General features: G+C 41.1%; 1 protein-coding gene across 1 annotated transcript; it reads left to right on the top strand.

The window, feature by feature from the left end:
* Window positions 1–26,114, top strand: LOC145404713 (uncharacterized). The gene is made up of 2 exons (XM_080276263.1): window positions 1–189; window positions 24,765–26,114. Exons 1-2 carry the CDS (start codon window positions 1–3, stop codon window positions 26,112–26,114), a joined length of 1,539 nt encoding a protein of 512 aa, XP_080132389.1.
* The last annotated feature ends 1,250 nt before the right edge of the window (window positions 26,115–27,364 follow it).

Raw genomic sequence — 27,364 nt, 5'->3', positions numbered from 1 at the left:
ATGGAAGGTGAACCTAAAGCCAAGAGACCTCGGCGCCCAAACTTTACTGATGCAGAGCTGCTGGCTATGGCAACAAGTGTTGCAGAGAAGCAAGACTTTATATTGGGAAAATTTTCATTTGACAGTGCCTCAACAGGAGTCGGGATGAAGGCGGCAGCTTGGCAGTATGTTACTGATGCTGTCAATGCTGTCAGTCGAATTCAACGTGATGTTTCAGACGTAATAACTAAATTCAAGCATTCAGTTTAGTCAATAAACTGGAAATTTTTTCCTTAAGACCTGTTTTGCAATGTTTTTCTTTTCTAACTTATAATCTTTGACAGATTTTATATTTGTTAATATCCATTAGGCCCATCCAACAAAGTTTTAGCCCCAATCTCACCTAATCTACCTAAAATAACAAACCTAACCTAAACCCCAAACCTGCTTGGAGGTTGTCAAGCCAAGACCTCATGATTAAGGTGATAAGTTGTTTTTAGGTCAGTGGGGTCCAGTTAAGTAATGTTAGGTTAGGTTTTAAGCTAAGTGCAAAGTGGTGGTGGGTTTTCGTTAATATCTCAAAGACTATTATTTTGCCATGGATGAATTAGAATGATTTGACGCAGACATCAAGATGTACAATACCTATTGAGCTATATCAAAATTCATTACCATGAGGCAGGTGCACTTGTAAACATTTACCCGATCCTTACCTAAAGACCCTAACCTATCACTTCACAGCCCATACTGGTCATAATAAAATTGTGAGCTAATGAAAGTCCCTAAAGGAAAAAAAAAGGGGGGGGGGTAAATTAACAGTTTAGGACACCTCTGGAATTCAATATGCATACTCCAGAGAATGGAGGTTAAAATGTGAAATTCCAGTAGTGTCCTAAACTGTAATTTACCGGAAAAAATACCAAATCTGCCCACATCTAACTTAGAACGAGGGTTTGTAGAAGAAAAGCAGTTCACATGCCATACCTAATGAAAATATATGAGTAGCCTACATTTTATAGCAAGTATGTGGCATCATAGGGAGGCTTTCACAGTCTCATGAGATAAAATTATGCTGCACATCTACAATTCATAAGAGGGCTCAATAGCGAGTCACTTAAAACTCGATAACCAAGCACAAATCATGCATGAGAGAGTTCCCTGGGATCCTTGCCATAATAAAATACCGCTATATGCATGTATGTATTACAAACACCTTAACTAATGTTTTGAGGGGTAGATAACGCTGATGAGAGGCTCAAAGCTTCCTTATGACCGTACTGAATGGGCTTTAAGACTGCTTGGTACCAGTCGTAAATTTTGATAGAGTTCCGACCAGAGATAGTCCCGCTGACGTCACAGCATGGCGCCCAAACTGTTTTGAACATCGCAGACGGCAGCCATTGTGAACACAGGTGATGACTTAGTCCCGCGCTGGCGAGCAACGACCGGGACTAAAGTTTTGAGCATCCGCACCCAGCGTTGTAAATGGTTTCTTGGCTTACAGGAAACCATTTGGCTTGTCACTCAATGTAAAGCCACCTGTAAAGGAAAGAAAAGCAATAAGAAGTGACAGGAAAGATGGGAGAAATAGGAAGAGAGGAGGGCAGGCACAGAAAGAGAATGATAAAGGCTAAGGAAGGAGTAGGCAGCACTACATCGAGTGAGTGGATGATAGTCGCCACCACCTACCACAATTGCCTGATTATACAAACATAAATTATGTGAGTATGTATATGAGAATGTATATGTGTGCATATATGCACATATGTTTGAATGTAGGTATATGTTTCTGTATGCATGTATGTTTATGAATTAAAGCATTTATCCATGCATGTCAGGGCATATGTTTGCATGCCAGTGCGTATGTTTGCATGTCCATACATGCATGTATACATGTTCTGTTATGTATACAGTATGTGTGCATGGGTGCTGGCGTGTGCGTCCATGCGCACGGGGAAGCGTTTGTGTGTGTGTGTGTGTGTGTGTGTGTGTGTGTGTGTGTGTGCGCGTGTGCGCGTGTGCGTGTGTGTGCGCGTGTGCGTGTGTGTGTGTGCGTGTGTGTGTGTGCGCGCGTGTGTGTGCGCGCGTGTGTGTGCGCGTGTGTGTGTGCACGTGTGCGTGTGTATGTGCGCGTGTGTGTGCGCGCGTGTGCGTGTGTGCGTGCGTGTGTGCGTGCGTGTGTGCGTGCGTGCGTGCGTGCGTGGGTGCGTGCGTGCTTGCGTGCGCGCGCTAGCGTTTGAAAATATTTTTGACAGTATGTTAAAGTGAAGTGCTTGAAAGGGTACAACAAGGATGAAAGTTGCTGGTTCTAAAACAGGGAAGTGAGCATGGAAGTGAAAACGTTACTGCGTGACAGTATTGTGATACCAACTCTAACGTATGGAAGGGAAGCTTGGACCTTGTTGAAGGGATGCAAGTCAAGATTGAGAGCAGTGGAAATGAATTATTTGACAGGAGCATGTGTAGTCACATGGAGAGACAGACTGACAAATGAGGAAGTGAAGGAGCGTTGTGTTGTGGATGTGGATGTGATAGGAAGCGTTAGGAGAAACACACTGAGGTAGTTTGGCCATGCGGAGAGGACAAAGAACGAGAATCTGGCGAGAAGAGTGGATGTGAGTGAGGTGGAAGGGGGGAGGGGAGAGGGAGGAGAAGGCCAAGGATGAGGTGGAGGGATGGAGTGGAGAGGTATATGAGGAAGGAGTGTGTGAGCTGGGTGAAGGGCAGTGAAATGGAGAGGGACAGGGCGACATGGAGGCGATTTGTTTGCGGCCACCCCTTACGGTATTAAGGCGTCTGGCAATAGAGAGATAGATAGACAGATGTTATATGCACTTCGTGAAGAAGTAAACTATATGTCTAAAAGACAAAAAGCGCCATTGGATTGTGCAAAAAAAAAAAAAAAAGTCAAATTCTTTTTATATTAAGCAACAACTAGGTCCACCCCCAATACAAAATATCTGCATGTAGAATCAAGCAGAATAACCTTACTTTTGAGTGGGGGTGGGGTGGTAGCAATGGTTGAGGTGCAGGTGGTTTTGGTCACAGTGGCTCTTTGCAACTTGCTTTGTCTGCTGTGTTCCTGTCTTGTCTTTTATCTTCTTGTCTTCTCCCTTGCCATCCTCAACTCTTTAGGTCCAAATCAATCTGAAAAAATAAAATAAAGTTAATACAGGCTCCTTGCACAGATCATAGGAATAGAATATACTCCATTATAACCATCCCAGCAAAATTTTGGAAATGTAATCGCCTTGCTACTTCAACAGTTTACCATTACAATACTAACATTATTTCACTGCAGAGGGAGAGGCACAAAAATTATAATGCCGATAATAATGATGATAGTACTGATGGGAGTGGGGTGGTAGTGAAAATGGTGGTGGTGGTGGTGGTGGTGGTGGTGGTGGTAGTCATGGGGTGATGGTGTGGGGTGATGGTGTGGGGTGATGGTGTGGGGTGGTGGTGGTAGTGGTTGTAGAATGGTGGTGGTGGTGAAGTGAAGGTGGTGATGGAATGGTGGTGATGGAATGGTGGTGGTGATGGGATAATGGTGGTGGTGGTGGTGGTGGTGGTGGTGGTGGTGGTGGTGGTGGTGACGGCGGCGGCGGTGGTGGTGGTGGTGACGGCGGCGGCGGTGGTGGTGGTGGTGATGGGGTGGTGGTGATGGGGTGGTGGTGATGGGGTGGTGGTGGTGGTAGTGATGATGATCGTGGTGATGGTGGTGGTGGTGGTGTTGAGGTGGAAGTTGTGGTGGTGTTGGGGTGGAAGTGGTGATGGTGGGGTGGTGGTGGTGGTGATGGTGATAGGATGATGGGGTGATGGTGGTGATAGGGTGATGGAATGGTGGTGGGATGGTGGTGATGGAGCGGGGTGGTGGTGGTGATGGGTTGGGGATGATGATGTGGTGTACTGTGGTGGTGGTGGTGGTGGTGTCGGGCGGGTGGCGGTGTCGGGCTGGTGGCGGTGTCGGGCGAGTGGCGGTGATGGGCGGGTAACGGTGTGCTGGTGGTTGTGGTGATGATGACTGGTGTTCTTGGAGCAGCTGTTTTCTTCTGTCCCACGTCCTGTCTTGTCGTCTTGTTGTTTCGTCTTCTCTTCATTTCTTCAGCTATCCTGGACAAAACATTCCTGAGGGAGAACATGAAATTAGTAATGGAAATAATAATAATAGCAGCAGGAATTTTGGCAATAATAACAGTAGCAACAGCAATAATAACCTTAACAATAACAGTACTGGGTAATAATTGTAATAGTAATAAGAACAGTAACAGTATTTAGTAATTACAGCAGTAACTATAAAGCAGTAATTACAGCAGTAACTATAAAGCACTCAGAGCGCATTTACACTAAGTACAGAATCGGGCAAATGTACAGCACGGTTTACTTTTAGCAGCAGGAAAACCGTATCAGTTCAGATCATGTTATTCCATTTTTTTTTTCTTCTGTATTTTTGTTTTTTCAATGTGGTAAACAATTGCTTCTGTCTAGCCTTATTCCTCCATGTCATCACTGTGTTTCTCATGCCTCAGCGACGTTTGTAATGGCGGACTTACTAAAACTTACTGGATTCTTAGTTAAGTTAGATCACAAAAAAAAAAAAAAAAAAAATAGTTGTTTTGCGTCCCCGCCCGACCGTGAAAATGAACCCGATCTTCATTTTTTTTATGCTTAAAAATACGGCAAAATGTTTTCAAACAAAGGATTCAACAAGATGTTCATGTTTTCGTCTCTTCTTAGCTTCATACACGGTTTGTATGGCCTTTTACTGTATACATCCCTACTATACCATACGGTTATTAATGTACACCATGGGTAGGCTATCTTTCACATAACCTGGTGTACTAGAAAAAAAAAAAAAAAAAAAAAAACCGGCCCGACCATGAAAAAATGAAGTGACCGGATGCTAAACAAGTAATTTTTTTTTTAATGTGGCCTTAGGTTATGTTAAATTGCTAGGTTATGTCAGGACTGGTTAAAGTAGATTAGGTCAAAATGTAAGGTTAGGGAGAGGTAGTAAAAGACGACAGGGAAGTATGTTTCAGCCATTACACTCGAGAAACAGTTGATACAAGCGGAAGGAACATGGGTAAAAACAACAGGGAAAGAAACTGAACTTGAAACGTTCATTTACCACCCCGAAAATACCCAGAAGAATATAAAAGACACTCAGGAAGATGAACTGATTGGAAAGATCCTTCTACTGCGTAAAAGAAAACGTATGTTTGCCTGAGAATCGTAATCATAGCAATACCAATAATACAACAGTAATTACAGCAGTAACTATAAAGCACTCAGAGCGCATACTTCAGCCAATGCCATTGCATGATCCGGATCCGGATCCGCCCCAAAATTTATTATATTCTTTCTTGCCCCGTGGCCACCCTTCCATAAAATTTCATTGAAATTCTTTGAAAACTTTTGGAGATATCGTGCGGACAAACAAACAAACAGACAAAAATAGGTGAATATATAACCACCTCCAACTTCGTTGGTGAAGGTAACACTAGCAATAATGATTCTAGCAACGGTATTCCATAGTAATCACTGGAATAATACAACATTCTACAATGAGCACTCAGAATAACACTCTCGTTAGTCATCTGGTCCAAGAGCAGAAAATGCCTTGTGTCCTTGAGCCTTCGACAGATTACGACTCATACCATGACAGTTTTCAGAATTCGCTATGTAAAAATCGCTACGAAACCTCCAGTGCCACGTACAATAATCACTATGAAACAACCATACCCAGTCACAAGCTTCTCTGGCAGTTTATATTTCGGAAAACAAACTAACCCAGTAAGACACATCTCATCTTTAAGTCCATCCATGTTTACTCCCTTGCATTGCATATCAGACTGTTCTCAGTTAATACATCGTGATTTTCTAAGCATATACCTTACCTTGAATGAAGAACAATGTCGAAGAAAAGCAATCTGCATTCCTTCCTTCACAGCACGGCTCCACATTACACCTATCCTCTATCTATCTATCTATTGCCAGACGCCTCAATCCCGTTTGGGGTGACCACAAACAAATCGCCTCCAGGTCGCCCTGTCCCCCGCCATTTCACTGCCCTGCTCCCAACTCACACCCCCCTCTCTCATATACCTCTCCACCCCATCCCTCCATCTCATCCTTGGCCTCCCCCTCCCTCTTCCCCCTTCCACCTCACTCACATACACTCTCTTCGTCAGTCTTTCACCCTCCATCCTCTCCACATGGCCAAACCACCTCAGTGTGTTCCTCATAACGCTTCCTATCACATCCACATCAACACCACAACGTTCCTTTATATCCTCATTCGTCAGCCTGTCTCTCCATGTGACTCCACAGGCTCCTCTTAAATAACTCATTTCCACCGCTCTCACTCTTGACTTGTGTCCTTCCAACAACGTCCAAGCTTCACTTCCGTACGTTATAGTTGGTATCACAATACTGTCATGTAGTAACTTTTTCACTTCCATGCCCACTTCCCTGTTTCTTATCACTGTTTTCAAAGAACCAGCAACCTTTCTTCCCTGCTGTACCCTTTCAAGCACTTCACCCTCCAAACCTCCATCCTTACTCATCACACTACCCAAGTACTTAAACGTACTCACATTTTCCAATTCCTCACCTATCCTACTGGTTTAAATTAATCCATATTGGCTTACACGCGTATCAACCTAGTCTAAGTTAAACTACAATGAATATTTTGAACATATTTACCCTTAATAAAGAAATAAGTCCCGGAGAAGCCGTCTGCATCCTTCCTTCTCGACAATATGGTCTACACTGAACAATTCAAATGTGACGTCATAAAAAATTCGCCTTTTTTCTAGGATGCCTCTATTCGAAAATTAAACATAACGCCTAACCGGCAACTCAACCGGGCAATGAAAGAAAACGGGGGATTGAGAGAGAACGTGTGTGTGTGTGTGTGTGTGTGTGTACCTTCTATATATATATATATATATATATATATATATATATATATATATATATATATATATATATATATATATATATATATATATATATATATATATATATATATATATATATATATATATATATATATATACAGAGAGAGAGAGAGAGAGAGAGAGAGATACAGGAGGTGCTATCCAAAAATTCGAGGAATTTGACCAAAAAAAAGTACTAGCCCTTACTCCACAGGTATACCCACTAATGTTTAATAATATTCATCTTAATCCTGCATCATCCTTGAACATGTTTTGGGTTTCATTTACTCGAGACTTATCTTGGAAAGATCATATTACATCTCTTGTAAAATCTGCTTCCAAGAGATTAGGTGTGCTAAGCCAACTCCGTTCTTTCTTTACCCCTGCATAAATGTTGACTCTATACAGGGGTTTTATCTGCCCCTGTGTAGAGTACAACTCTCATGTGTGGGGAGGCTCCCCACATACGGCTCTTCTCAATGGGGTGAAGTCAAAGGCTTTTCGTCTCATTAATTCTCCTCCTCTTACTGACTCCCTTCAACCTCTGTCTCTTCGCCGCACTGTTGCCTCTTTATCTCTTTTCTATGGCTACTTCAATGGTCACTGCTCCTCTGAACTGTCTACATGCATTCCTCCACCTCCACGACGGGTGCGTAGCACCCGTCTAGTAGCAAACTCTCATCTCTTTTCTGTCAAATTCTCTAATGCAAGAGTTAATCGTTACTCCCAGCCTTTCATTTATGCAACGGTCAACTCTGGAACTGTCTCCCTTTGTCTGTATTTCCTGCTGCCTATGATCTCCAGTCTTTCAAACGCAGGGTGACCAGGCATCTCGAAATGATCGTATCTTGAATTTGTCTCTCTATTGTGTTTTGTTTTTCTCTTGGAGGGAACTATTATTGCGGGCTCATGGCTTTTGGTTCCTCCTTCTTAGCATAAAAAAAAAAAAAAATTCACCGTGTCCTTCGAAGTAGTCCTCATGGGCATGCATACAAATAGCGATTCCTGGGGCTTTTCCAAGGTTCCATGCATCCCTGTAAATCCTGAAGTGGAAGAACAGATACTGGGTTCGATATCGATTATTCGAAAATTTTTCCCTTCCGATACAGATACAGATATTAATCGGCTTTTGCTTGCCGATTTACAGCAGTAGTAAGTCTCAGAACCTAAGGTTTCGGGGAAGATTAGGACGGTCACCCTCCGAAACCGTCATAGAGAATGACTAGCACTCTAACAGAAAACTTTTTTTTTGCAGAAACTGAGCAACGTGTTATTTTGCCGTTTATAGATGACACCGTTTTTTTTTTTTTTTTTTTTTTCTATTTTGCTTGACACATGACTATTATCCACTGCAGTACATTGCGTACTCCACGTATTTTCATCCCGACCATTTGGTAACTATTTCTTTCATCCATGGCCCCTTTTTTAGTTGGAGTAGAACAGGGAGGTTTTAGGAAAGGAAGATATTGCGTAGATCAGATATTCATTCTTAGGTCTTTAGTGAAGAAGTTTCTTGAGAAGGGAAAGAAGTTAAGTGTGGTTTTCATGGATCTGAAGAAAACATATGACAGGGTGGATAGACAAGGCATGTGGAAAGTATCGAGAATATTATGGAGTAAGTGGGAAGTTGTTGAATGCCGTGATGAGTATGTATGGTGGTGCTAACGCTGCAGTGCGTGTAAACATTGAACTGAGTGAATTTGTCTATTAGAAGGTTGGACTGAAACAGTGATGTGCCATGTCTCCATGGTTGTTCAGTCTGTATAAGGATGAGGTTATAAAAGAGATACAAGGTAGGGAAGTGGGTAATGAAGCGGCCCTAATGAGAGAGGGCAATGCGTGGAAACTCCCTATACTGTTGTTTGCAGATGATTCTCTGTTGTTAAGTGAAGACGAAGGGAAGCTGCAAGGCTTGGTGAATGAGTTCGGAAGAGTGTGTACGAAACAGAATCTAAAGGTGACTGTAGAGAGTTGTAAAGTAATGGTCTTCGAGAGAAGTGGTCACTGAATGTACAGTACTGTGAGGTTGGATGAAGAAGAAATGGAGAATGTGAGTGCATTTAAGTACTTGGGTTGTGTGATGAGTAAGGATGGAAGTTTAGAGGGTGTAGTGCTTGAAAGGGTACAACAAGGAAGAATGGTTGCTGGTTCTTTGAAAGCAGTGATAAGAAACAGGGAAGTGAGCATGGGAGTGAAAAAGTTACTGCATGACAGTATTGTGATACCAGCTCTAAAGTGTGAAGTGAAGCTTGGACCTTGTTGAAGGGACGCAAATCAAGAGTGAGTGCAGTGGAAATGAGCATTTGAGTGGAGCATGTGGAGTCACATGGGGAGACAGACTGCCAAATGAGAAAATGAAGTGAAGGAGCTTTGTGATGTGGATGTGGATATAATAGGAAGCGTTAGGAGAAACACATTGAGGTGGTTTGTCAATGTGGAGAGGATGGAGAGCGAGAGACTGACGAGGAAAGTGTATGTGAGTGAGGTGGAGGGGGGGAGAGGGAGGGGGAGGCAGAGGATGAGGTGGAGGGATGGAGTGGATAGGTAAATGAGAGGGGGGGGGGAGCTGGGAGCAGGGCAGTGAAATGGCTGAGAACAGGGCGACATGGAGTCCATTTGTTTGTGACCACCCCTTACGGGATTAAGGCATCTGACAATAGATAGATACTGTAGATAGATTGTACAACGAAAGGCAAAAGCCGTGTTGCGGTTTTGGCCTATAATTAAAAATAACTTGTGAAGCATTTTGAGAGCCATACCATATTCACGTACTCGCGAATGCCAAACCTGATTTTTTCAAGCTTTATATCTGCTGATGATGAGATGATGAGATAAGAAGATAACTGAATTTACGAGATTCCGAAGCCTTTACATACATCCGCAAGGGTTACTGCGTCGAAGTCTCGTGCGAGAGACGATATGCGAACCATTTTCGGTGCGATGATCGCCTGGTCATTTTATCTTACACCTCACCACAGAACGCCAACTATACATACTAACATGGCAGCTAATAAGAGAGAAGATAGAGATTCTCAGATAAAGGCAGTCTGAAAGATATAATTCGTGGGCTGGTGTCGATAATATGCTCGTATCCACAGGCACGTCATTTAGAGAAAATGGTAACTCACGCCAGTGCTACCAACCGTCAGTATGACAAGGCAGAGAGCATCGAAAGTTTAGCCCTCGGACAGATTTTTTCTCTCAAATTCACGACACGACTTTAGTCTTTCACTGTAAACAAGCACAATGTGAGCTGTCAGTCCAACTATGCAATGTGGCCTACAAAATCTGGATGCATGTCTCAACATGTTATTATAAGAGGGTGTGTATCCTCAGTCTGACGAGGACGTAATATGTAGACTTCGCTCTTTAAAGAAGGGCTCAACTTCAGTGCATAAAGTGATGTAGGCTACAGTACAACGGAGAAAAAGAAATTCAGCTGTAGGTAAAGATGCAAACTGGAACATTAGGTTAAAGTACACACATCACAAAGTCAGTTCGCTCTTTCATGAAGGGTTCAACATCAATGCTTTAAGTGATGTACAATGGGGAAAACGAAATTTAGCAGTAGGCAGTGATGCAAACTGGAGCATTAGGTTACGCACATCACAATGTCAGTTCACATATCAGTTCACTCCAGCTTCATCTTCACACCATGAATATGAGCATCCACACACTCAAAGCAGTGTGGTCAGTCTCGATCGCATGGTTCGACACCAGACTTAAGCATCCTTAGTAAATGGATATTTCTTGGCAGTCATCATTACAGTGGTTGCCGCTTAGTGTTTACCGGGGGTTCGTGAGAGTGGTCAGCTAAAGACTTAAGATGGCTACCCAGCGCCTCTCCCTTATCAGTTTAATTCACTTTGTATTAAGTCAGTTTATTCTTGAATTTTATTTATGTATTTTTCTATATTAGTTAAAAAGCTATAAATACCATACAAATGAATACTAAGGTGGGATGCACAAAAGTAAATTTGTAAGGGAGAGATGCTGAGCCCTTTAAGTTCCTTCAAGGGACCTTGGAGTAACGGATTGTGTTTGATTGTACCACTAATGGATTAACTCATTACTTCACTGGTCAGCAGCAGCAGGCAGCCCGTAAGTGTTTCATCCACAATGATCCTTCGTTTCATCATATGTTACGATAGAGTTTCCAGGTTTTATCACATCACGGGTCACATGATGTTTTTTCTGTAGATAGTTACAAACAGCTGTGTGACTGCACTGACAGTAAATGTTACGTAAATATGTGAACACCAGATATTCCTACTAATGGACTGACTAACTGTAAGACCAACAAATAAGTCCTAACAAATGACATTTTATTTTTTCGGTATGTAGGCAATGGTTGGGCATCGTTTGTCGAATAAAAACTATAATCACGTGTACAACCAGCTCCACTTCTAAATACTACAGGGAGCAGTATATTGGAAGTCTTATGTGGCACCAGTGTGTTTGTTTACCTCTCAGATCTACCATGGCTTGATTGCTATAACTAGGTTGTTCCAGCACAGTAGACGTGAGACTGAAATATCCTAACACCACATATGACGTCTAAAACGCAACCTCCGTGTAGCATTGCCGTCCACGTCCGATCGAAACTGTTGAACATCAGTAGGTAACATCTTTTCCAAATGTAGTTATAGTTCTTCCATTTGACAAGCTGCGACACTGAGATAGCAGGACACAAAGCATGTACTAGTGTTATGCTTAGTGCTGTGCGTCCAGTAGTGTTGTCAAAACAGTTCAGAAATTGCTCTTGATTAGTCTGTGACTTATCCATCACATTGCTTTCTCAAATCTGAGAACAATGGGGATCTTGTTAAGTCTCATATGGTAGCCACTCCGTCAATTAAAAAATTACCGTATATTTGTGTTTCCGCATTTGATCCTGCTTTTTCACAGTGACCACGATGTAGGGCTTTCTTCATTACACTGTACTTAAGTTTGGAACTCTGTTACGTTACTATTACTCTTATTATTATTATTATTATTATTGTTGTTGTTGTTGTTTTGTTGTTGTTGCTGTTATTATTATTATTAGTGTTTTTTGTTTTTGTTTTAGTTTTCCTTTGGCGTGATTTTATTCGGTTAGCGAGGCCTAATATATTTTCATATCAGTATATTGTGTTTGCTGAAACAAGACAGTGTTAATTTTTTAGGTAGTCTCTTTTTGTACAATGAGATTTTTCCTCGGTTTTATACTTGTTACCACCAGCCTGTTTTGTTCAGCTTGGGAAAGACTACGAATTAGACAGACAAAAAAAAAAATCAATGAAACACCTCCCCTAAACCGAAAATTGCTAGCAGTTAAGCAGCACATCCTATTACCAATGAAAGAAAACGCGTATATTTTTCTCCGATTTTCATTATACAGTAGTCGTTCTCTCTCTCTCTCTCTCTCTCTCTCTCTCTCAGGAAATGTTGGTATGTGACTCAAGTTTCAGGTTAGGGGCGAAAACAAGATATTCCTTTAGTGATAACCAGACCTTAGTGAGAAATTTTTGAGAGTTTGCTAGTTTCGGACATTTCATGAGAGAGAGAGGGGGGGAGGGGATAGAATGAGTAGGAAAGAGTGGGGAAAAGGAGTTATATTAGTTCGTACAGCTCCTTGGAGACTGCAAGAGGGTGAGGAAGAGGATTTTGACGGATGGAATCTCTCTCTCTCTCTCTCTCTCTCTCTCTCTCTCTCTCTCTCTCTCTCTCTCTCTCTCTCTCTCTCTCTCTCTCTCTCTCTCTCTCTCTCTCTCTCTCTCTCTCTCTCTCGTTATTAAAAATCATCCCTTCTTTGCATATTTCCTTCCTTTATTCTCTCACTCTTTCGTTTCTAATTAATTTTTATTCCTCTCCATTCTTCACTTCTTCCGTTTCCCATTCCACTCTTTGTTCAAGCATATTTCCCAGTCATTTATTCTACCCTTCATTACTGGAATCAATGCATTTTTTAATAGCATGAATAAGACTTAACACCTATAGTCCCCATCTATCTATCTATATATATATTCATGTTATCTCCAGACGATTTTATTCAGCTCAGGACAGATTTTTTTTTTTGAAAGATGGGAGTTAGGTAATAGCCTCAATCCACTCCTTAACAATACGCTGCTCACTTCAGCTTGGACAAAAATTACCCTCCCTTCACCTTCATTTCTGAGCTGTAACAATAGATTATAACTAGACTCCAATGCCAACCAAAAATTAACACTAGAATTTAATACTAGTCACGAAGAAGAGCTGGAGGGGATGTAGAGCCGTTGTACTGCTTCATTCTACCATTAAACGACGAGAAATAAGTTGCCAGAGGTCGACATTCTCCGTCTGCCTAAAGTCAATGAATTATAACGTTTGAGAAAAAAAGTATACTAAAATTATTTGGTGCTAACAAATATATAATAGAAAATACGTACTCAGACTGAAGGCTAACAGAAGTACAGAATCTTCACAGTACTTTCAGTCTTTTCTGCCATCTACTCTCTCTCTCTCTCTCCTCATTCATTTTTGTCTTTTTGTTCTTATTTTCCCCGGCTTCCATCCCTCTTTTTCCTCTCTCCACCCTTTATCATTTCTCTCTCTCTCTCTCTCTCTCTCTCTCTCTCTCTCTCTCTCTCTCGGCCTGATCCTCTTTTCATCCCAGCAGAGTCTCCTCACACAACTCTTCAATTCCTCGCTTTCACTTCCTCATTTCATCCCTCCCTTCTTCACGAAAATCCTTCTCCCACTCCTTTCCACCCAGTATTTCCTCTTCTTTCATTTCTTTCTTTTTATCAGCTTTTTAATCTTTTACCGTGATCTCCTGTTATCTTTTCTGTCATCTCTTCATCAAAATTCTTTCCCACCTTTCTTTCTCCCTCAGTATTTTTTTATCCTTTCCATTCATTCTTAGTATCGTTTTTTTTTCTTTTGTCAACGTAATTTTCTACTATCTTCTGTTTTTATCTTCTGTTATCTATCTATTATCCATTCCGTTATCTCTTCTTCACCATAATTCTCTTCCTTCTCCCTTAGTATTTTCTCTCAGTTCTTTCTTTTTACCTGCCTTTATCTTTTAACGCAATTGTCTGTTATCTTTTTTGTTATCTCCTTTTCTTTACCAAAATTCTTCCTCCCAGTTCTTTCTACCCAGTATCTGTTCTCCCTTCAGTTCTTTCTCTTTATCTGTCTTTATCTTTTAACGTAATCTTCTGCTATCATAAAACGCCGGAGCAGCAGAAGAATATTGAACAAAGACTTCTGAAAATGCCTATCAATAGCACGAGCCATTAAGCCAAGCAGTCAAATTCTGGCCAGGTCCTAATATTCCCATAGAATACGCCTGGCAGTAGTTTATGGTGCAGCCGTGTCCCTAACTGTACCGCTGGATAAAAAAAAAAAAAAAAAAAAAAGTGTTGTGCAAGGTTCTGATCAATCCGAAAACTGAATCCAGGTTCGTCCTCCTGCGAACTGGGTAAAAATAAGTTTAGGAATGGCTGTTGTTACATCCAGGTCCCTAATTGTACTTCCCAGTTTTAACAAATGTCCAATGTTCTGCTCAGTCCGAAAACTGTATCCAGGTTCTTTCCTCTGCGAGCCGGACGTGTTAAGCCGTGCACCACCTTCTGCCTCTGCACCAAGAAATTGTGTACCTCGGACATAGGGTCGTATTTTAATTTGCCTTGTAGCTTCGTAGCTCCGTTTTCTCAGCGATTTATTGTACCTCAACATTCTCCCGTACGATATTTACATTTTCTTTTATTTAATTTACACAGGCTGGGTGAGTAACATGCAAAAAATTATTGATGTGTAATGGGCAGACACATCGCTTAGGGAGAAGTGTTACGAAATCGGAAAAAAACAAAAAACATGTAATATTCAGTATCCTCTTACAGTGTTCTTGCTGCACTGCTATAATTTTAAACACTATATATATGCAAGAAAATGTCAAGGTCCTATGTGCTAACTAAATCTCCAAGGAAGTGGCGTTGCGTAGCCTATGTGCCACAAAGGATCACAGCCCAACCTGAGCACATGCATTAAAAAATATCTATATCTATATCTATATCTATATCTATATCTATATCTATCTATTTATCTATCTATCTATCTATCTATATCTATCTATCTATCTCTCTATCTATATACTGTATAGCATCCTCTTCTGCTAGGTCACTTTTAGCGGTAAACTATCTCTCACTGCCAAACGTAATGTAGCCTATGTGACAGTGAGAGACGGTGTGCCTAGAAGATTGTTAATTAAAATGGAACTCTTTTCCTCTTGCTTTTATTCCGAGCTACACGGTCGGACAGTTTCTGTCTATCAATCTATCTGCCTGTCTGTCTGCTTGCATTTGTGCCTGTCTGTCTATTTATCTATCAATCTACCATACCCATTAATCTCGTAAGGGTTGGCTACAGTAGACAGATTGGCAGAAAAATTGTATGATCGTGTAGTTCAAGTTAACAGGAAGAAAAAACGGTATGTCACACTATCTCATTCCAGCTTCAGTGTGGTTACGTTTTTTTTTTCACCGGATTCTGAAGCTCTGTACACCAGCTCTTCGTGTTTGGGGACGGTATTTTCTTCAGGTTAGGAAGCTTACCACCACCTTTCCCTCACCGGTTTATTTTTGATTCTCTGTTACTAAATCTTTGTGTATTCTTCAAGCAATCTGTGTCGATATTAGAGGGATATAAAAAAAAAAAAAAAAAAGGAATAGAGGTTATTAATGGGTAGTTTGAAAATAAATCGTTCAGGAAGAGGTGCTAGGGAGCCTTCTTAACCCACGAGAATACGGATCTTTGTATCATTATGATGGTTAGATTTGTTATTTGCGATCTATTGGTCTGCCATAGTTTAGGTCTAGTTGCTGCTTGGACTTGGCATGTACTGGGTTAGGGATGTATTATACAGTACAGTGGACTGGAAAATCAGGGATACTGAGAAGTTTTTCCACTGTGAGCATGAGTCTATAGATGAGTAAAGAAACTAATACTGTTTAACTTTACCTATAGATCCCAATGAAGAGGAGGGAGAGGAGGAGGAGGGAGAGGAGGAGGAGGAGGGAGAGGAGGAGGGGGAGGATGAGAAGGAGAAGGAGGAAGAGAAGGGTATAAGAGGAGGGGGAGGAGGAGGAGGAGGAAGAAGAAGAAGAAGAGGAGGAGGAGGAGGAGGAGGCGGAGGAGGAGGAGGAGGAGAAGGAAGAGGAAGGTGGATGTGAAATGATTCAAGGAAGATCAGGTGCTGGGATCGGATGAGTGCAGGAGGGCATGGAAGAGAAAGGGTTAGATTTATGTTTAATGACTGAACGAGAGTCATTTAGGCACAGTCACTTTATTCTTCGTCTCATTGTTACCCTAGAAGACGACCCCCAGCCATCCCCGTCTCCATTTGTATTTCGGGATAATGGACCTAAGATTTTTACTGTTCATGGAACATAGTACAGATCTTTTAAAGGCAGTGTATCGCCTGCATTCCTACACAAGCACTGCTGTTCAAAATGACCCGAGACCGATCCCGGAGTGGAGTAGGATATATACTGGTAATCTTAATTTCGTTAAAACGGACTATATAGATCTTCCATGAGACCCACGAACACGTCTTAAAACCACCCTTTTGCTAATATCATTGCAATGGTCCTCAGCGAGATAACCTATGGATGATTTTAGTGTTTACTGACGGTATTAGTGCTAAAGTGGTGACATATAATGGTGTGTGCCGCCATCTGTTGCACGCACGAATGGGAGAGTCCGGTACATAAAAATAAGAAATATGATCCTTGCCTTCTCTCCCATGTATTCCTCTACATTCCCTGATCCTTCTCGTCATACCCCTTGCCCTCCCCCACCCCACCACCCACGTAACTCCTCTGAGCAAAAATTCTGGCATAAATCAACAGAGGCCATGCATGACTGAAGTCCCTCCTGTAAAGTTACATGCATGAAAAAATTCGCTTAGGTATGACGAAAAAAGAAGAAAGAATGAGATGAAAGAAAGAAAAGGGAAAGAGAAAGTATGAGCTTGGTCACCTTCTCTGACGAAGAATTTTAAAGTACTGCTATGAATATCTTGCTTCACTTAACTGTATGATATTACTTGATGCCTAATCTGATCACTATTACAGCGGTAATTCTTGGTCGTATTTTCGTCGTTCTAGGAGTTATTTATTTTTTTAGTCACTGTCTCATCGGTTCTGTATTTTACATTATATCTACTTCAGTACACTTTTTCTTGCATTTCTCCTCCTTCCAGACTACTTTATTTAAATACTGGGACACCTCTCGCAGTGAAGGAACTAGGTCCGTATTTTCGTCGGTTACGGAAACTCCAAAGCACCTCTTCCTTAGCGATTTATTTTTTTACGGCTGGTTAATATCAAATAGTGTTATTAATGCTGAGTTTGGTGGTACTTGAATGATGTAAATGACGTAGAGGAGGACAGTAAGGAATAATATGCAAAATAATTCGCTTAGGAGGAGGTATTAGAGAGCTTCCTTAACAGACGAGAAAACTGGCCTTAGTCTCCATGATGGTATTGCATGATTTGGCTGACGCAGAAGAGGATGTGAAGGAGTAATAGGCAAAATGAATCGCTTAGGAAGAGGTGTTAGGGAGCTTCCTTGACCGACCAGAATACGGTCCATAGTCTCCATTAAACCACTACACCACATCCTGTCTCCCCAAAGCTAAAGGGAATTGTTCTCGGACTGAAGAGGTTACTATCCCTACAATTGCTCCTACCAGTACTACGAAATTTGCTTTAATGACCCCTTCGTTAACCACTTCTCCACACTCGTAATCTAAATAAAGCGATCTGTAGGTAACAAGAGAATAATTAAAGGTATCATTGTACAAGAGGGGACAATGAAGACTGCTTATAACTCTTTCCCAACATCGATAGGTCTCTACTGAAAAAATTCTGGCGGTACGTAAGAAAAAACTAACACAGTAATATTGCGTTGTATTGTAAGGGTTTATTAATGAAGATCGAGTGTGTGTGTGTGTGTGTGTGTGTGTGTGTGTGTGTGTGTGTGTGTGTGTGTGTGTGATGCGCGCGCACATGCGGCGTGAGTGTGCTTGCGTGCGTACGTGTGTGTTTGTGCGTGCGCACGTGCGTGTGCAAACGTGCGTGCGTGTGTACAGTACATTGGTTTGCGTGCATGCTTTTCTGTGTGTGTGTGTGTGTGTGTGTGTGTGTGTGTGTGTGTGTAGGACAAGCTGGTACACAGACACGTTAACTTAAATGAGTCCATAGCTCACACCCACTGCAACCTTAATGGCCAACACTTACTGCGCATTCCCTCATCCTTACCCCACTCCTATTTATTTATTTTTTTTATTTATTTTTACTTTTATTCGATGGCATAATTTTTCATTGTCACCTGTATTTACCTTAGACCCGATAATTTTAGTCAGGCTGGTTCTCTAGCAATGCACGGGTTAACGAGGACTAAATCTAAGTCTTCTGTTATTAAAGTCTCTCCTAAGCCCAACTGTTACAGATTTTTTTTTCGTGAATGGAGGACACCTGTAATCTGGTGTGTGGATTTTTTTCATTAATTTGTATTTCCTTCATCTGTCCATCTTCTGTAAAAAAAATAAATTAATAAATAAATAAACACTTTTGAAACCAGTATAAACAGAATTTTGTAATATACCTGAAAGATTTTTGCAGTCCTTATACTTCTAAATATCTGTCGCAAGCGGCATAATGTTACCTGGAGATAGAAAGAATAAAAAAGAAACAAACACCATTGTGCTGAAATTGTTAACTATGTCACGTCCCCGATCTGAGTGGACCAAACACACGTTCACTATCACCTCTCAGAAACTGCTATACTCTTTTTAGTCCAATTTAGCCCAAAATTACCTGGTTTCCTACTTCAATGCTGAGTTGTAACGATAGATTAACACCAGAAAATGCTAATCATGAAGAAGTGCTATGGAAAGGATGTTAAGTAGTAACACTGTCTTTTTCTGTCACTTACCTGCGTCAAATTACTAGCAAAAGGACGAAATTCTGGCCCAAGTTAGTGTGAAAGGTGTATAAACGATTTTTCCCCATACCCCTTCATACTTAGAGCCTGAATCGAACTGTTCTGACCTAACTCGACCTGATGACTCACAGCTAATCTGAAATGATCTAACTTGACTGAAATACCCTTCAAGATGAATCAAAAGTCTAGAAACTCTGATGTGTTATATGGTTCTCTCTTCCCAAACTTATGGTGACCTATGATGACCCTGTTTCAGGAAGAGAGACCTGACCTCATTCTGCACCCCGGTCTAGTGTGTACGGAACAGGATGGTCACACTGGGTATACACTGTCATCAATCATCTATCTTTCCAACCTTCTGACTCATCCTTTCATCCTGAACTAAATTACTTGAGGACGAAAGAAAATGAAATACAGTAATCCCGAGTAAGTGGAATGGACCCAAGTTTCTCTAAATGACCCTGAAGGAGCTAGAGCTGACCTGAAGGAGCCTGAATAAATGAAACTGGTTCATGACACTAAAAGTAAAATATGCCCTCCTACTGAACATATTTATATTCTTTTGTCCTTTCAGTTATTATTATTATTATTATTATTGTCATTATACTCTTCTCCATACCCAGGTTTTCTCCCACCATTTTTCCCGTCCCTGCCCTATTGGACTTTCTTCCTCCTCATTTATCATCTTCCTTCCCTGTATTTCCTCCCTTTTGTTTTCCCTTCGTTATTTCTTCCTTCCTTCTCCTTTGCCTCCTCCTCCTCCTCCTCCTCCTCCTCCTTGTAAGTGTTCTTGTTCTTTTGTTGTTGTTGTTGTTATTATTATTATTATTATTATTATTATTATTATTATTATCATTATTATTAATTCTTCCAAGGAGGTTATGTTTTTGCCCGCGTTGGTTTATTTGTCTGTTTGTATGTTTGTCTGTCTGTTAGTAGGATTATTCAAAAAGTTATGAACGGATTTCGATGAAATTTGTGGAAGGGTGGGCCATGGGCCAAGGAAGTGATGATTAAATTTAGGGGCGGACCCAGATCCGGATCCGGAGTATCCCGCACAATATCCCCAAAACTTCTCAATGAATATCAATGAAAGTTTGTGGAAGGGTGGGTCATGAACCAAGAAAGAAGTGGTTAAATTTGAGGCGGATCCGATCCGGATCAGGATCCTTTTTAATGGCAATGGCTTTGACGGAGGTATGCGTTTTCTGAGTGCTGTCTAGTTGTTGTTTTCATTATTATTATTATTATTATTATTATTATTATTATTATTATTACTACTACTACTACTACTACTACTACTACTATTGCTGCTGTTATTATATTTATATTCTCTTTCTAAATTCTTCTTTAGTCTCAGTCTTAATATTTTCTTCTTTACTTTAGTTACCTCTTAGTGTTCCTTCCTCTTCTTCCTTTTTCAAAACTCATTTCTCTGCTTCCTTTTCTTCTCTTTCTTGTTCATTTCCACCAACACACATGTCCTTTACGGCTTGCACTTACCCGCTAATGTACCGAAATCATTCATGTGCAGCTTTTTACCTTCACAGCAATTCCACACACACACACACACACACACATGTACACATATTCATACACATACTGTACGCACCACATACAATACAGATACACACACATACAATGCACATGCAAAGTTTCTCTCTCTCTCTCTCTCTCTCTCTCTCTCTCTCTCTCTCTCTCTCTCTCTCTCTCTCCACTCAAAAGTTTCATCGCTGTTCCTACCTCTTTGTTCTGAATATTTTTTTTTTTGTGTGCATACGTCATAATGCTTCGTCCAGCTTCTTCATTCCATTTCTCCTTCTTCTGTTTACTCTTCCTTCCAGCCACATCCCAGCACACACACACACACACACACACACACACACACACACACACACACACACACACACACACACACACACACACACACACACACACACACACACACACACACACACACACACACACACACACACACACACACACACACACACACACACACACACACACACACACACACACACACATCGTAAAAGTCTTCCCAGTTTTCGCCCTCCTTCCACCGTCTCACGTACAGACAATAAAACGTCTACAAGTGGCTCCGACACCCCCCCACCCCCATTGGCATACGTGACCTGTGCTTGGTGGGATTAGGCAAGGTTAGGTTAGGATGGCCTGGGTTAGATGGGATGGGGAGTGGTTGCAGTGGGTTAAAACTTGGTGGGATTAGGCTAGGTTAGGTTAGGTTAGGTGAGGTTAGGATGGCCTGGACTTGGTGGGATGGGGAGTGCTTGGAGTGCCTAAAGCTTGGTTAGGATAGGTAAGGTTAGGGTAGGTAGGATTGGGTTAGGTTTGGTTGAGAGGAGCTTAGTTGAGTTAGGTTGGGTTCTGCTGGGTTGGGTTAAGCTAGGTTACGTTAGGTTAGTTTATTTTTCACTGCGATATTCAGGAGGCTATGCAAATTAGGTTAAACTAGGTTCGGTCGGGTTAGGTTGGGGTAGATAGCGCTGTACAAGGGTCTAGGAACTGTATCTAGGAACAATGTGGGAATGTATGAACCCAATGTTCTTTATATTACTAATAACCGTAAATGTGTTTATCTCTCTATCTGCCTATTTCTCTTTTTTTGAATATATATATATATATATATATATATATATATATATATATATATATATATAGAGAGAGAGAGAGAGAGAGAGAGAGAGAGAGAGAGAGACAGACAGACAGACAGACAGACAGATAGAGAGATACAGAGATAGAGAAATAGATAGATAGATATAGATATAGATAGACAGATAGGTATAGATATAGATATAGATAGATAGATACATAGACAGATGTAGATATTGATACATAGATATAGACAGATAAGTAGATAGATAGATATAGATATGGATATAGACAGATAGAGATAGATATATAGATATAGATAGAGACAGACAGATAGATAGATAGACAGATAGATGTAAATATACGGTATATATATATACGCAGATAGACAGATAATTAGATATTTAGATAGATAATATATGTGTGTGTATCCTCATATATAATTATTCTAAATAGATATATAGAAAGGCAAACAGACAGACTGATTGATACAGATATGTTTTACATATACAGTATGTGCGTGAACATTTATATACGAGTACACACACACACACACACACACACACACACACACACACACACACACACACACACACACACACACACATAGATACATTCATACATACACACTGTAATCGTCTGACGGTAGGAGGCATACAATAAAAAAAAAAATAAAGAATTGTGTCAAAAATAATTCACCCATTACCATGCTCGCTCTTCCCTCTAAATAAAAAATAAATCAATCCCTTCATTCAAGCCTGACTTCTTCCTCCTTCTCTCCCCAGCAGTACAATAATTAGGGACCTGGGTGTGACACTGAATAATGATTTTTTTTTTCTAAGGGCAAGCTGGGGCGTAGGAAAAGAAATTATGGTTTGCTTTAACAACCCCAGCGTAATCACCAGACGTTAACCATAAGTATTCTTGTTTTATTCTTTCCTTTATCTTATGTACAAATATCCCTCTGATGCTCCTTTTTGTTATTCCTAATTCTGTATTCCAGGTCTCTCTATCTGAGGTATTTGCCATTCCTTCTACGAATGTACCTCATCTCTCAACTTCGCTCCCTGACTCTCTCCCTGCCTGCTTCCCACCCTGCCTTGCTCCCTCTCTGCCTCACTCCCTGCCTTTCTAACTGCCTGCATCCCTCCCTGCCTGCCTTTTTGCCCCGCCCTGCCTTCCCTTGTTCTCTACATTCTTCCTAGGGTGCCGTCCTCTCTGACTGTTTCCCTGTCTGTACATCGCCTTTCACCCATTCTCCCTGCCCTCTGCATCCCTCCATGCCTCCCACCTTCCTGCTTCACCCTCCCTCCATGCCTTCCTCCATGATTCCCTCCTCCTCCTTGTCTCCCTCCCTCCCTCACTGCCTTCCTCCACGATTCCTCCCCCCTCGTGCCTCCCTCCCTTCCTCCTTTCTTCCTTGATCCCTACCCCCTCCTGCCTCCCTCCATCCCTGCCTTCCTCCATGATCCCAACCCCCTCTTCTATCCCTCCCTGCCTTCCTCCATGATCCCTACCCCCTCCTCCCTCTCTCCCTGCCTTCCTCCATGATCCCCCTTAAGCCTTCCTCTTTTCTATCTTTTTCTCCTACACGGTTGTTAGATCCTAGTTAGTTAATTAGATCAGAGTCGTGGCCAGGCCTCCTGTTGTCTGCATTTCCTATGTACTCCTAAGTACCCTTTCCTTGCCTCCCTCCCTCCTTGCCTCCCTCCCTCCGTGCCTTCCTCCCTTTCTGCACCCTCCCTGCCTCCCGTCCTGCCTGATATATTTATGAAACTTCCCTTCACCAGCCATGATGGACTGTTTTCCTCGAGTTCCTGTTTCTTCTCACATTTCCTTCTGGTATTATCTCTCTCTCTCATATATATATATATATATATATATATATATATATATATATATATATATATATATATATATATATGTGTGTGTGTGTATAGATAGATAGATAGATAGATATAGATATATAGATATAGATAGATAGATAGATAGATAGATAGATAGGGAGAGAGAGAGAGAGAGAGAGAGAGAGAGAGCAAAAATACAATTCTAGCATTAAGTAGGCCCGGACGTAATAATAAGGCGAGAGAGGGAAGTGAGATAGGAGATTGGAAAAGGGCATTAGGCTGAGTTTCTTCCAGGCCTCACCACCCTTATCTCATTTCTCAGCCATACAGCTTTGGGGACACTTTCATTTAGCATTTGCATAACTATCACTTCCCAGCCCCTGTGTCCTCGCTTCATCCTAAGTTGATCTGTGTATAAGGAGGTACTTTTAGGAGGGTAATTTATGCTATTTAGAGAGAGAGAGAGAGAGAGAGAGAGAGCAAAGCATTACACCTCAATTTGATGACATACTTGGCTGAAATTACGAGGCTATTATCCAACTAGCAGCAAACGTAATCAGCTCAGAGGAAATCAACGCAGAGAAATAAATCACTTCACTTCATTGACTTTAAATATATTAATGTCTGGCCCTGTTGCCTTCAGAGACATTTATACAGCTTTGGGAGATCTTGGAAACTAAATGGGTTCGATATATTCTCCATTAATTCCTTCACTACCAGGGAGAAGGTCCTAAAAAAGAAAAAGAAAAAGAAAAAGACTCGTGTATAAGGCTGAAGGTTGTATGTTAGTGTAAATAAGAGGATGCAGTTCTCGCCTCAGTCAATTTAGCGCCTTCAGTATGGTTTTTATTATTATTATTATTATTATTATTATTATTATAGGGGGGCAAATTCCGACTGTCACCTCCAGGTCATCTGACCTAGGTGCCCCCTGGGTAACGCTAACGACAGCGGTGGACTGTGACAGGCCTAGCTAGCCGACAGTTACAACAAATATGCTCGTGAAACTCATGGATCAGCCTAGGAATCTGGACGGACCGATCAATGTCGACCTCGGAAACGTTTAAGGGAAATGAACCGGAATACTCAAACAAAAATTAGAATTGCCACACTTAATGTATGTACTTACACAGACAAAGAAGAAGAACTAATCGAACTAATGAAAGAACGAAAAATAGACCTGATATGTTTAGCAGAGACAAGACATCATGGAAAAGAAAAGGGAAAAGATCTGGGAGGAGGATTTGTATTAATGTATAGTGGTGTGGAAGAAGGAAGAAGGAATCATGGCGTAGCTATGATAGTAGGACCAGCTCTATCACCACATGTACAAGAAGTCAAACTTGTAAATGAAAGGTTAATGTACTGTACCTTGAATATAAAAAATATGAAACATATCATATACCAGGTCTATGCCCCACAACAAGGACACTCCGAAGATGTAAAACGGGAATATATGGAACTTCTTGAAGATAACTGTGACCTCAGACCAAATCATACAACAATACTTATGGGAGACTTCAACGCCCGAGTGGGAAAAGAGAGAGAAGGAATAGAAAATATTATCGGTCCATTTGGTGAAGAAACCAGGAATACTGAAGGCGAAAATCTGATCGACTTGTGTGTTAGAAATAATCTCAAAATCATGAATGGCTACTTTGAACACAAAGAAGAGCATCAATTCACACGATATAGGTGGAATACGGTAACTGGACAATTTGACCAAAAATCCATCATAGACTACTTTATAACATCAGATAAACGGATATTTCGCAATGTTAAAGTTCTTCCTGGAGACTCTTTAAATTCTGACCATAGATTACTTGTCGGGGACCTAACTATAAACAGGAGTAAAGTGAAACAAAAACAGAAGAGAAAGATGATAAATGTTGAACCACTTAGAAATGAAGTGACAAGGGAAACTTATATGAACAAAATTGATGAACAACTTGAAAATAGGGATGACGAGATCCAGACTTGGGTCGAATTAGAAAACATTATAAGAAGAATTGCAGAAGAAGAGTTAGGAGTAAAAATGGTAGGAGGAAGCAGAAAACGACATACACCGTGGTGGACGGAAGAAGTTAAGTTGGCAGTGAAGAATAAAGTGAAGAAATTGAGGAAGTGGCTGAAACATAAAAGCCCAGAGACAAGACTTGAGTATATAGAGGCAAGAAATGAAGCTGAGAACATAAAGAGACAAGCAAAAAGAAATGTTTGGAAAGACTTAGGAGATGCTTTAGAGGAAGATGTCAGAGGAAATAAAAAGAAAATATTTGGACTGGCAAAATCATACCGTAAAGACAAAACAATGATCTACAACTTGAAAGATGACGATGGTAATATAATCACAGACGAGGACAAAATCAATGAACGATGGCAAAACTACTTTAAGAGACTACTAAACAGAGAGACAGTAGATCTTGAGGAGTACAGAGATGGATTGGGTGCAGAGTATGAAGCACAGGACGAAACTGATGACTTAATAACAATGAGAGAACTCGAGGACTCTTTGATAAAGATGAAGAACGATAAATCACCAGGCAGCGATGGAATACCTATTGAATTGATCAAGAATGGAAGTAATCGACTAAAAGAAACAGTGTTAAGAGTGGTCAATGAAGCATGGGTAAATGGAAAAATTCCACCGGATTGGGGTAAAACCATCATAGTGCCCATATTTAATGGAAAGGGTGATTCGGGACTGTGTAATAATTACAGAGGCATATCGCTTATAAACCACATAGCTAAACTCTAAGAGAGAATTATAGAGAAAAGAGCAAGATCTATAATTGAAGACAGACTAGGAGAAGAGCAGTTTGGGTACAGGAAGGACAGAAGCACGTCGGACCCGGTATTTGTACTCAGAATGGTGATGGAAAAATGCTGGGAGTATAACAAGGACCTATATGTTGCCTTTATTGACCTGTCAAAGGCTTTTGACTCAATTCCTAGGAAAAAGCTTTGGAGGTGTCTTGTAGAGGAATATGGAATCACTGGGAGATTGAAGAGGGCCATTAAGAGTACATATGACCCTCATCAATGTAAGGTTCGAACGGGGTATGAAAAAGATACTTGGTTTGAAGTGGAAACTGGGGTGAAACAAGGAAGTGTACTATCCCCATTACTGTTTATTGCTTATATGGACATGATAATTAAAAGATTCAAGGAAAGGTTTGGAAATGAAGAGCAAGGGGATATATTGACCTACGCAGACGACATCGCATGTTGGAGTAATAGCCGGCCACAACTAACAAGAGCTTTGGAGTGCTGGAGGGAATGTTTTGAAGAAGCAGGAGTAACAATAAACATAAACAAAACAGAAATACTCACTGTGAAAAAGCAAAATGATGACGCGGATGATATAGTAGTTGGGGGCGATCAGGTCAAAGAAGTAGAACTTGTAAAATATCTGGGGTGTATTTTTACGAAGGAGGGAGATAAGAATAAGAGAGAGATCACCGAAAGGATAACTAAATATAGCAGATGTGTATGCTCTCTATATCCAATACTCAAAGACAGATATGTACCACTGGAGGCAAAAAGAACTATATTCCAGTCTATTTTAACACCTATACTCACATACGCATCTGAGAGCTGGACTCTGACAACCCGAGACTGGAGCAGAGTTCAAGCAGCAGAAATGAGACCACTGAGAGCAATAGTGGACAAAACAAGGAGAGACAGAATCAGGAATGAAACAATAAGAGAAATGGTTGGAGTAACATCGGTGAGAAAAGTAATCGAAAATTCACAACTGAGATGGCTAGGACATGTTGAGAGGATGGACGAGTCAAGAATAGTGAAGGAGAGATGGAATTGGAGACCTGATGGCAGAAGATCAGTCGGAAGACCTCGGAAAAGATGGAGAGATGGTGTGGAGGAACTGTTGGACAGACGAGGTATGGATAACATCGAAGCATTGAGAAATCAAGAGGCCTTTGAGAGAACCAACTGGAGACGGCTGATTCACCTGACAGGCTAAATGCCTACCTGGGAGCCGAATGA

This window comes from Coenobita brevimanus, chromosome 64 (genome assembly GCF_032717465.1).
Source record: "Coenobita brevimanus isolate Jiangsu-jjx chromosome 64, ASM3271746v2, whole genome shotgun sequence".
NCBI lineage: Eukaryota > Metazoa > Arthropoda > Malacostraca > Decapoda > Coenobitidae > Coenobita > Coenobita brevimanus.
This window is presented reverse-complemented; position numbering and strand designations above follow the sequence as displayed.